We start from the raw sequence: 11,673 nt of genomic DNA, 5'->3' as shown, positions 1-11,673 counted from the left end.
AAACTATGAAACTCGCTGCCACAGGAAGTAGTAGTGGCTACAAACTTGGGATTAAAAAGAAAATTAGACAAATTCATGGAGAAATCTATCAATGGGTACTGGTCATGATGACTATGATCTGCCTCCGTGGTTGGAAGCAGTAAAGGTAAAAGATAAAGGACCCCTGGACAGTCAAGTCCAGTCAAAGGTAACCATGGGGCTGTGGCGCTCATCTCGCTTTCAGGCTAAGGGAGCCGACAATTGTCCGCAGACAGTTTTCCTGGTCATGTGACCAGCAGGACTAAACCACTTCTGGCACAACGGGACACCATGACGGAAGCCAGAGTGCACGGAAACACCATTTACCTCCCCGCTGCAGCGGTACCTATTTATTTACTTGCACTGGCGTGCTTTCAAATTGCTAGGTTGGCAGGAGCTGGGACAGAGCAACAGGTGTTCACCCCATCATGGGGATTCGAACCGCCAACCTTCCTATCAGCAAGCCCAAGAGGCTCTGTGGTTTAGACCAGTGGTCCTCAACCCCCGGGCCATGGACCGGTACTGGCCCGTGGATCAATTGGTACCGGGCCGCCCAAGGAACATTTAAATACAATTAAATTAAAATGATTAAATCAAAACAATCTAAATAAAATATAAACAATCAACGTCCCCCCCTCAGCGGGCCGCGGTAAAATTATCAAACGTTGACTGGTCCGCGGCGATAAAAAGGTTGGGGAGCACTGGTTTAGACCACAGTGCCACCCGTGTCCATTGGAGGCAGCCATGCTTCTGAATACCAGTTGCTGGAAACCACAGGAGGGAAGAGTGCACTTGTGATCATGTCTTGCTTATAGGTTTCCCACAGACATATGTAATTATTATTATTATTATTATTATTATTATTATTATTATTATTTATTTATTTATACCTCGCCCATCTGGCTGGGTTTCCCCAGCCACTCTGGGTGGCTTCCACGAAAGATTAAAAATACAATAAAACATCAGACATTAAAAACTTCCCTGTACAGGACTGCCTTCAGATGTTTCCCAAAAGTCGGATAGTTGTTAATTTCCTTGACATCTGATGGGAGGGCATTCCACAGGGCAGGCGCCACCACCGAGAAGGCCCTCTGCCTGGTTCCCTGTAACTTCACTTCTCGCAGTAAGAGAACCGCCAGAAGACCCTTGGCACTGGACCTCAGTGTCTGGGCAGAACGATGGGAGTGGAGATGCTCCTTCAGGTATACTGAGTCAAGGCCGCTTAGGGATTTAAACGTCAGCACCAACACTTTGAATTGTGCTCAGAAACATACTGGGAGCCACCCAGCCATACTGGGTGTTATGTGGTCTCGGCGGCCGCTCCCAGTCACCAGTCTAGTTGCCGCATTCAGGATTAGTTGTAGTTTGCAGGTCACCTTCAAAGGTAGCTCCACGTAGAGAGCATTGCAGGAGTCCAAGCGAGAGATAACCAGAGCATGCACCACTCTGGTGAGACAGTCTGTGGGCAGGTAGGGTCTCAGCCTGCATACCAGATGGAGCTGATAAACAGCTACCCTGGATACAGAATGGGTGGGCACAGTAAGAATAGGATGCTGGGTTAGCATGGCATCAGGTGATCAAAGAGACTCTTATCTTCTGATGCTCATATGAAGCTGCCCCTGGGTATCATCTCAATTTGTGGGAGGAAAACTGCACCTTGAGTCCCAAGCTTTTGGCATGACCATGGGTTACAAAGCAATGAAGTGTGTCCAAAGAGAGACAGAAACAAGGTGATACTCTGTGATTTATTGATCATTCTTTCAGAAGGAAGGGTAGGTTACATTACAGAGTTTATGATTACGCTTATTGGAAACAATAAATAACACTGGACAGGGGAAAAAAAGACGAAGGCATTGATGTTGTCATCATGTGTTCATCCTGAGATAACTTAGTAGAGTCGAGATACATTTGCAGACAGAACATCAGGGATGGGTCAGAGTTGCGGTACCGAATTTTATGGAGGCAAGAATGATGTTGAAGTTCTCGATAAATCTCAGTAGAGCTACTGTAGATGGAGTCCACCTTGTGGGCTGACTTTTCATCTTGGGGGTGTGTGGACTGTTCAATTAGGCATCATCTGAACCAGGCATAGCTGTCAAGTTTTCCCTTTTCTCGCGAGGAAGCCTATTCAGCATAATGGAAAATCCCTTTAAAAAAGGGATAACTTGGCAGCTATGGAACCAGGAGTGTGTTGCTTCTTTGATTATGGGGATTTGGGGTCTGTAGGAGTCAAAACCTCTCACCTGCATATTGCCTGCCCTATCAGTGCTCCCCTTGTATGCTCACAACAGCCTACTTTATAAGTGAGTCTTTAAATCCTTCAGTTGCATCCAATTGGCTCTCCCACTGCACCTGATTCCCAGGACCAAAAAGACTTGAGGGCTGCTGGATGGAATGGATTGTAGTTCCATCCTCTGACCAGCAGGTAGAGCCAGGAGGAAGTTCTCCTTCAAGTACAGGTCCCTCTGTACACTCCCAGTGTGTTGTGGGAGACAGAGAACATACCCCATGGAAGTATCTCCCATGTCACAATGGTGGTCTTTGGATCTAGCCATGAGAGCGATTGAAAATCTGGGTTCTTTTAAGCATGTGAATTGGAATTGAAAATGTGGGTTCTTTTAAGCATGTGAATTGGAATTGAAAATGTGGGTTCTTTTAAGCATGTGAATTGGAATTGAAAATGTGGGTTCTTTTAAGCATGTGAATTGGTCACCCGTACAGATCAAAGATCACCTCCAAGCAGCCACCAATCACACAGGCCACCAATGGAAGGTGCAAGTGGATGAGCCACTAAATGATTTGTGGGACCAGTACTTTCAGGGAGTAATTGCAAATCTGGGTTATAGATCTACTGCTTCATCTCAGGGGATTCCTATCTGTGAAGCAGGGGTTCTTCCAGACCTGTGTTCCTCCAAATGTTGCTAGACTCCAGCTCCCATCTTCAGCTCCACCGGCTGACCAGAGGAGCAAAGTACAGCTGCTGCTCTGGGCTCCTTTGGGATATACATGTAATTAAAAAACAAATCTCCAAGAGTTGGCCAATCTGTCTAAGGCTGTTGGGTGTCGAAGTCCAACAATAACTGCAGAGTCACATCATTTCCTGTCCCCATTGTAGACCACATTTAGGATCACGAACCAGCATTTGCGAGGCCTCACTCTGGACTGATGGATTAATGGAGAGGAACTGGTGTGTGGCCTCTGAATTATGGGGGGTGGGGAGCTGGAGGAAGATGACGATGTTTAATGCAATTCTAAGAATTTGCTTGCTCCAGTTTAACAATTTAAAGCAAGCACTCTCTTTATCATCGGCTTCATTACGTTTGGAGTGTCGCTGGACTCCATCAGTCCCAGGGAAGAGCAGAACCCTCTGGAGGCTCCTGTGCAAGTTTTCCAAAGGAATCCAGTTAGCCACCAGGAGAAAAGGATGCCAGACTAAATGTGTCATTGGATTGATCCAGCAGTTTCATCTTATGTTCTGATGCTCTGTCTCCCCTCCTGCACTGTGCAGAGTCTCGTGACAGGGAGGAGAAGGTGGCTACAGAGCTGGGGGGATAGGGGCAGGACACAGTCCAGCGCAGCCTTTGTAGGTGAGATCAGATGCATCCACCCAGATGGAGTGCACATGTGTGTGTGTGTGTGTGCAGCAAGACCATAATACAAGTGAGCTCACCCATCCTCATCTGTAAAAACTTGGCCGGAGGGCTGTGTCAACTGTTGGGACGTCTTCGTAGCTTCTTTGCGGTAATGAACCTCTTGTCTTGCTCATGTTCCTTGGAATCTTGACTTCTGTATCTTGCACTTGCTGCCCATCCCATACTCATTTTAACCTGAAGATCTCCTCCTTACTTTGAATTAAGAGGCATCATGTGTTGAGAAAGGAGCATGACAGTTGATGGCATCAGAGCCAATGGCAGGAAGAGCCAACTAACTGCAGTTTTCTCCCATCCTGCTCCTCCTTGGTGCTGAGTTCTGCCAAGGGCAACCCTGAGACTAAGGAGGAGGAAGGTGAGCAGCAGTGCCATCTCCTGGACTTGGATGCAAGGCAGCAGGCAGGCATGTGGGGTCTGGATGAGGACAGACTAAGACTGGTGGGGCAGTGCCCCATTTTCCCTAACAGATCAGTCTCTGCTATACCCTCTAAATCATGGAGAGCTATTGCAACAGCAGTGAGGCAGAGCATGCTTGTACATCCCTGTTGCTCTCCCCTCACACATTTATTTAATTCTTGACAAGGGCTAATGTCTATTCAATTTATGTGCAAAGTTCAAGTACATAACAAAGAAACATAGCAGCCAATTGCAACAGCTGTAATTAGTGATAACAGGTGTTTTCACTATTATTATTTTTTATTGTTATCACCACTACTACTGCTACATTTGTAGTGTATCACTCCATAGTAGAAGATAATTCCTGATCTTGACAGAGTCCTAAAAATGAATACAAGAAAACTTATTTAGACCACAATTAAGAGTGGGGGGGGGGCTGGTCTTGACCAAGCTCAAAATGAATGCAAGAAGTTATTTCCAGGCCACCATCGATCTGTTAGTCTTTCAGGCGCCGCAATACACTTGCTTAAATGGGATAAGTTTCAACAAGTAGATTCTGTTAATACAAATTTACCCACCATGGACACTAGAGGGAGATAACACATCACACTCTGAACTGAACAACGTCAGTGAGGTCAAAGCCCATCTCTTTCCTAGGTCTCTTCAAAAGAGACTTACTTTGGTTGTTGGGTAGACAGGTAGCAAAGCAATATCAGACTACTTCTGGTGTACAGATTCCCCACTCGGGGAGCGTTTTGGAGGAGATCCTGTGAAGGAACCCATTATGAAAGCTTTTGTAGTGTAGGAGAGACAGTGTGGTGCAGTGGTTAAAGTGCTGAGACAAGGACCTGGAAGATCAGGGTTCAAATCCCCACTTGGCTACATGAAGCCAGCTGAGTAACCTTGGACCAGTCCCCGCCTCTCACTCTAACCTACCTCACAGGTTGTTGTGGGGGTTTAAATGAGGAAGGGAAAAACCGTGTATACCACCTTGGGCATGTTGGGAAAAAGGTGGGAAGAAGAAGAAGTCATCAAATAGGGGGGGAGAACGTTCTCCACTTTGGTACGCCAATGGTGGAATCTTGCATTTAGTATCAGATTCACACAACCCACTGGCTTGTATGGGTTTTCCTATGAGTCTCATGCACTGGACAGCTCCATGAATGGTCTGTCCTGGAATCTCTTCCCCCAGCACCATCTCCCAGAAATCCCACCCCACAGCACTGCCATAAGAAGATGGCAATAACAGAGAAACAGTTGAAGGAACACCTAAAGAGGGGCAGTCAACCATATCAGAAATCATAATGTGTATATTGGATCTCTGTGGACCTTCCCTTGTAGGAGAACTACTTTGGGGGCCACTGGGATGGCTGCTTCTTCTGCTGGTGCTGTTCCACAGGAGGAGGAGGTTGGGTGTAGAGGTGGCCTTCAGCTTCTTTAGGAGAAGGGAGAGGAGGGTGTGTTGGCTTCAGGGACTCTTGGCTCAGAGCACGGGGCAAAGCTGGAGTATCCTTGTGCTCCTGTTGAGTCTGGGGTGGGCCCTCCTTCTCCTTTCCTGATGGAGGTCCCTGCTTGGACTCTGGATTATCTTCCTTGTCCATGTCAGATGTTGGAGGCTTGTCAGATGGCTCATTCCTTTCTTGGTGCCCCTTCTCTCCCTGGAGCAGATCTTCTGGTTCTTTGGTTTCTGGGGGGTCATGTTCCTGGTCTTCTTCAGGTTTGTGGAGCAGTTCTGGTTCTAGGGTGGGATCTGGAACCATCTTGCTCAGGGCATGGGGCAGGGCAGGGCTCTGCTTCCGCTGCTGATGACTTTGCTCTGCCGACATCTTCCAACTCTTATTTCAACCTGGAAGAGGCAGCAGCAACATTCCGTAAATACTGGTAGTAAAAAATAAATAAGACTTGCCACAATGAGCAAGCAGGGCAGTGCAAATCATGGATAGCTGCACCAAATATTTTCCAGATCTGTTTTTTGAGGGGATACAAACTTGTAATATCAACATGGTAGTTTAGTTACTGTAGTTTAGTTTATTAAATGTGGACATCACTCCCACCATTGGCAACATACCCACAAAACATCTCTAAGTGATTTGCAAACCAAGTGAAAATACAATAGTAAAATGACATCAGGATTGTTCTTAAAAAAAGTATCTGAGCCTATTTCTTGCTTATCATTTAATTTTTGTTTATTTTTATTTTTACTTATTATTTTATTTTTGTTTCCTTATATTTGTATCCTGCCCTTCTTCCACGCATGTGCTTCCCAGGTGGTCTCCCATCCAGGCACTGACCAGACCTAGCCCAGTTTAGCTTCAGTAAGAGGATAACCCCGTCTGCCTTCAGACCATTACCTTAAGATATCAGAATATCCACCTTCCCGCCCACCCCTGAACAACCTCATCGGCCAGGTTGTTGAACCACTACATCTTCCTCTTTCCTAAATTAGTCACTTAAGTGATACCAACCAGTCAGGGATCACACAGTGAACGGGATGATGTAACAGGGCTGTGCAACCAACCTGGTTTGGCAGAGCGATGACATATCTAGAGGTGCCCAGTCTGGATCAGCCCAACCTGACCTCAGTTCCCCGTAAGAATCTGAGTCAGACTCTTGGTGTTGGCTACTCTGACTGACAGTGCCTCCCCAGCATTTCAGACAAGGAGCATTTCCCAGCCCCACCTGGTGACACCAGGAATTGAACTTGTGATGTTTTGTGTGCAAGGCAGATGTCCGACCGCTGAGCTACAACCCTTCCCCAGGGTTATAGTCCCAAACCATGCCCTAGTTATCTCCAAAGTGCAGTGCTGCAATGCCCTTGGCACAGGGTTGCTTTGGAAGGTAGTTCAGAAACTTAAGTTGCTGAGAAACAGAGCTACCTGGATGCTAGTGTGATGTCTACAGTTCTCAAGGGCCATTAGGGTTTCTGAGTCCTCTGCATACTACTCTGCAGTCCTTCAACGGAGGGAGAGGAGAGACCTCCCTCTTTCCCCCACCACACATATGGAGAGCCATTACTTTTAGAATTACGGAATCACAGAGTTGTAGAGTTGGAAGGGTCATCTTGCCCAACCCCCTGCAACACAGGAATCTCAGCTGAAACATCCCTGACAGGTAAGCATCCAACGGCTGTTTAAGAGCCATCAATGAAGGAGAGTCCACCACCTTCTGGGGTGTTGTTGAGTCTAACCCAGCCAGCGCAATATGGTTTAAGGGACCATAAGAACATCACCTTGCCAACAAAGGTCTGTATAGTTAAAGCTATGGTTTTCCCAGGAGTGATGTATGGAAGTGAGAGCTGGACCATAAAGAAGGCTGATCGCCGAAGAATTGATGCTTTTGAATTATGGTGCTGGAGGAGACTCTTGAGAGTCCCATGGACTGCAAGAAGATCAAACCTATCCATTCTGAAGGAAATCAGCCCTGAGTGCTCACTGGAAGGACAGAACCTGAAGCTGAGGCTCCAATACTTTGGCCACCTCGTGAGAAGAGAAGACTCCCTGGAAAAGACCCTGATGCTGGGAAAGACTGAGGGTACAAGGAGATGGGGATGACAGAGGACGAGATGGTTGGACAGTGTTCTCAAAGCTACCAACATGAGTCTGACCAAACTGTGGGAGGCAGTGGAAGACAGGAGTGCCTGGCGTGCTCTGGTCCATGGGGTCACGAAGAGTCGGACACGACTAAACGACTAAACAACAAAGAACATCAGCAGACCAGTGGCCCATTGAGTCCAGCATCTGGTCAACCAGATGGCCATGAGAAGCCTGCAAGCAAGACCTGCAGGCAACAATAGTCTCCTCTTCTACAGTTTCCAGCAACTGGTTTTGAGATGTATTACTGCTTCTGGCAGCAGTGATAAAACACAGCCATTGATAGCCCTCTGCCCTCCACAAATTTGCTTAATCCTCCTTTTAAGCCACCCACATTGGGGGCCATCACTGGCTCCCGTGAGAGCAGGTTCCATAGTTTATAATCTGCATTAAGAAGTCATTTTGTCCATCTGTCCTGAATCTAGTGATTCATTGGATTCCCATGAGTTCTAGCGCTATGAGAGAGGGAGGACAACTTGCCTCCATTCACTAGGAAGGAGAAGGGGGATTGGTGTTTTTGCGGACAACTAAGGTAGAGAGGGTGGCTGACCATACAGGTGGTGCTCTCTTGACATTCTTTACCAAGCTTGGGTATAATGAGTTTTGACACATTCAAAGTAGAAAGCCTAAAAATGATTGCTGCCTGTGCTGGTGCCTTCTAGGTATTTATTGGACTTCTTTTTTCCTGACCCTTGTCCCTGCTGGCTGAGGTTGATGGGAGTTGTAGTCTAGCAACATCTGGAAGGCACCAGGCTGAGGAAGGCTGCAATGCAACCACTGAACAATGGAGGTTTTACAATACATGACGCAACCACTACACTATCTACTGCAGATCATTCTCTAGCCCAGGGTTCGGCAAGGCTTACCAGGAATGGGCCAAATCACTTCTGTGGAGATCGTCCACAGGCCGGGCTGGCGCAGCGCGACACTGGAAATTGTGTCTGCACATGCCCAGATGCTTAAAATCACACCTGCACAGAAGCGATTTCCGGCACCGTGGACATGCACAGACACAATTCCGGAGAAAAACTGGTGCAGCATGAACAATATGAATCAGAACCATGCAGTGATTTCTGGACCATCCGTGGGCCAGATCCAGAACCCATTCAGGCTGGAACCGGCCCATGGGCCTTAGGTTGCTGACCTCTGCTCTAGCCCACCCATCCAGAACCTGGTGTGCTCCTCACTGGACTACAACTCCCATCATCACCAGCTATTCTAGACAATGGTCAGGAATTGTGGGAGCTGTAGTCCAACATCATTTGGGGACCCAAAGTTGAACAGCGCTAGTCTAGTGCACCTTTCCACAACTTTGTTTCCTGCGAATGTCACTGGACTACAATTCCCAGAATCCCCGAGTGTTGGCCCCACTGGCATGGGCTGGTGGAAGTCAAAGTCCAAGAACATATGGAGGGCACCAGGCTGCAATAACACCCTGTTGGGTTGCTCCCTTCTCCTCCCCATTTGGTTGTCCAAAGTTGACCTTAGAATAAATGGCAAAAGGTATATAGCATCATACTTACCCAAACCCTCAAGTCAAACTGGGAGTCCTTTGTCGCTTCAAAGCTGTTTCTGGAGGGGAAGATAAGAGAGTGGTCCTTTTTATACAGTTTGGGGTTTGGGGTGCCGTTTCAGTGAGTCAAACATACCCTTTTACTTCGGAATGCATTGCAATCCCGTCAGCTCATTCAAATTATCAGTTTGGGCCATTCCAAGGACAGAAAACTCCCAAGTGTGGCATGTTTAGAAAACATATGTCTCTGTGTTGTATCTTAGAAAAGCTTGCCTCGCCCCACCCAGTAGTTCCCCCACCACCACCAAAAAAACAACCACCCAACAATCCTAGGTCTTCTTTGAAAACACACACATATTTTGAATTATTCAAAGAGGCTGGAAAGAAATAACCAGTATAAAAATAAGTTGAGATTCTTGTCATGAGAACATCTGAAGAACACCCGCCACTCAAAGGTATTCAGAGATGGACCATCTCTGGCCATGGAGGTTCTATTTAACTATCATGGCTTGCTTGTTTGTTTGTTTCATAAAGTTAATACACCATTGTAGAAAAAAAGGGGAGGAACCTCAGTGGCAGTCCATGTAGCAGCCTTCAAATGTTGTTAACCTACAACTTCCAACATGATGGCTTGTGTTGATGGAAGTTGGAGTCTAAGAACAACATCTGGATGATACCGCATTGGCCACCCCTGGAGTAGACAGAGCAGAGTTGGGTGGTCCTGTGGATCAAGTCATTAGGAGTCAGCTGACTGTGTTCCTTTGTCCCACCCTGACCCCAATCATCTGTTCTCTCAGTTTACAGGGGTCAGCAAACTTTTTCAGCAGGGGGCTGGTTCATTGTCCCTCAGACCTTGTGGGGGGCAGACTATATATGGAGAAAAAATGAACAAATTCCTATGCCCCACAAATAACCCAGAGATGCATTTTAAATAAAAGGACCCATTCTACTCATGTAAAAACACACTGATATCCGGACCATCCACTGGCTGGATTTAGAAGGTGATTGGGCCAGATCCAGCCCCCGGGCCTTAGTTTGCCTACCCATGGTTTAGATAGCCTAAAAGGCCCCTTGCAACCCATTGAGTCCATGGCCACATTCACACCATACACCTGAGGCCCTATAATACCATATTAAAGAGTCATGGCTTCCCTCAAAGAATTATGGGAACCATAGTTCATTGAAGCTGCTGAGAGTTGTTGGCCACTGTGAGAACAGGAGGCTGGACTAGATGGACCCAGCAGGCTCTTGTGTTCTTAAATTGCTACAAAAACCTGTCCGCTCACAGAGCTGCAACTCCCTGGGTGGTTGATCAATCAATCCCTCTTCATAAGGAGCTCTGGGAATTGTAGTTTTCTGATAAGTTTCTCATAACAACTCTCAACAAACCACACTTTCCATACAGAGAGACTTTGTATTTGTGGTCAATCTCAGGTGGAAGACATGATCATCTGTTAGCCTGCCCCTTATATAGAGACCCAAGAGATCACTTTCTGAGGCCTTTGTCCACACAAAGCAAGCAAGCACACCCCAGCAGAAATAGATTGATTTCTTTTGAGTGGCAATGATAACTTTGTAACACGGAGAGTTACCCTCTATGTACTGGCTGGAAAAAAATCAGGAAAAGGGAGTTAGATGATGTTGCTGTAAAAGGTTGTGGCGATTCAGAGGTTTAATCTGAAATGAAACTGGATTTGAGTTTGCTGGCATCTCTGGTAACTTCTCCTTCTTACGGCATGGATGTTGGCAATTGGATTTTTAAAATGCAAAATAGTGTTAGAATTGGAGCTGTCAGGGGACTTCCGGCGAAGCATTATGGCGGGCGCCACGGCGCCACGGAGCTCCTGAGGTCAGTCGGCAGATCTAGACTGCCCGGGGGGCTCCTGACCTGCCGGGACCACCGCCGCCGCTGCGTGAGAGCCGGGGGTGTCTAGTGAATCGGTTGAGGGGTCCGCCCCCCCCCGCCTGCCACCTCAGTGTGTTTCAGGCCGGAATTGAGGGCACCCGGCCGCCGCTCATACAGAGCCCCGGGGCCTTGAATCATCCGCCCCGCGGCGCGCCGGAGCCTCAGAGAGGGAAGGGGGATCTTAAAAAATAAAAAGCCCCGACCTTCTTGCTGCCGCCGCCATCACCTCATTCGATCCAGGGAGGGAGAGGAGCCTCGGACCTGTCATCCTCCCTGCTGCTGCTGCTGCGCTACCGTGCCGAGATCACCCGGCTACCTGGAGCCCCGAAGCCGAAGGGACTCAGGAGTGAGAGTGGGGTGCCTGGGGGAAGGGGAGAGACCCTGACCCAGATACCCCGCCATCGAGCTGCCTCCGCTACCCCCGCCGCTAAATTGAGGGAGAGGTAGGAGGACGAACTGCGGCCTTGCGGGAACACGAGGCTGGGCCTAGACTCAACCTGGGCCTGCTTTCCCGCCGAGTAGCGCGCCCAAAGTCCAAAGGAAGGCCCACTGGAAAGGCCTCGTTTGTTTTTTGTTTTTCTTTCCATTTTTAAATATATA

General features: G+C 47.7%; 1 protein-coding gene across 1 annotated transcript; it reads right to left on the bottom strand.

Annotated features, from left to right (window-relative positions):
- Positions 1 to 5,410: 5,410 nt before the first annotated feature.
- LOC132591301 (uncharacterized) lies at positions 5,411 to 5,890 on the bottom strand. The gene has a single exon (XM_060269376.1). The coding sequence runs from the start codon at positions 5,888 to 5,890 to the stop codon at positions 5,411 to 5,413; it is 480 nt and encodes a 159-aa protein (XP_060125359.1).
- Positions 5,891 to 11,673: the final 5,783 nt, after the last annotated feature.

Source organism: Zootoca vivipara, chromosome 17 (genome assembly GCF_963506605.1).
Source record: "Zootoca vivipara chromosome 17, rZooViv1.1, whole genome shotgun sequence".
Taxonomy (NCBI): domain Eukaryota; kingdom Metazoa; phylum Chordata; class Lepidosauria; order Squamata; family Lacertidae; genus Zootoca; species Zootoca vivipara.
Note: the sequence above shows the minus strand (reverse complement) of the source record. Positions and strands in the feature narration are given on the sequence as shown.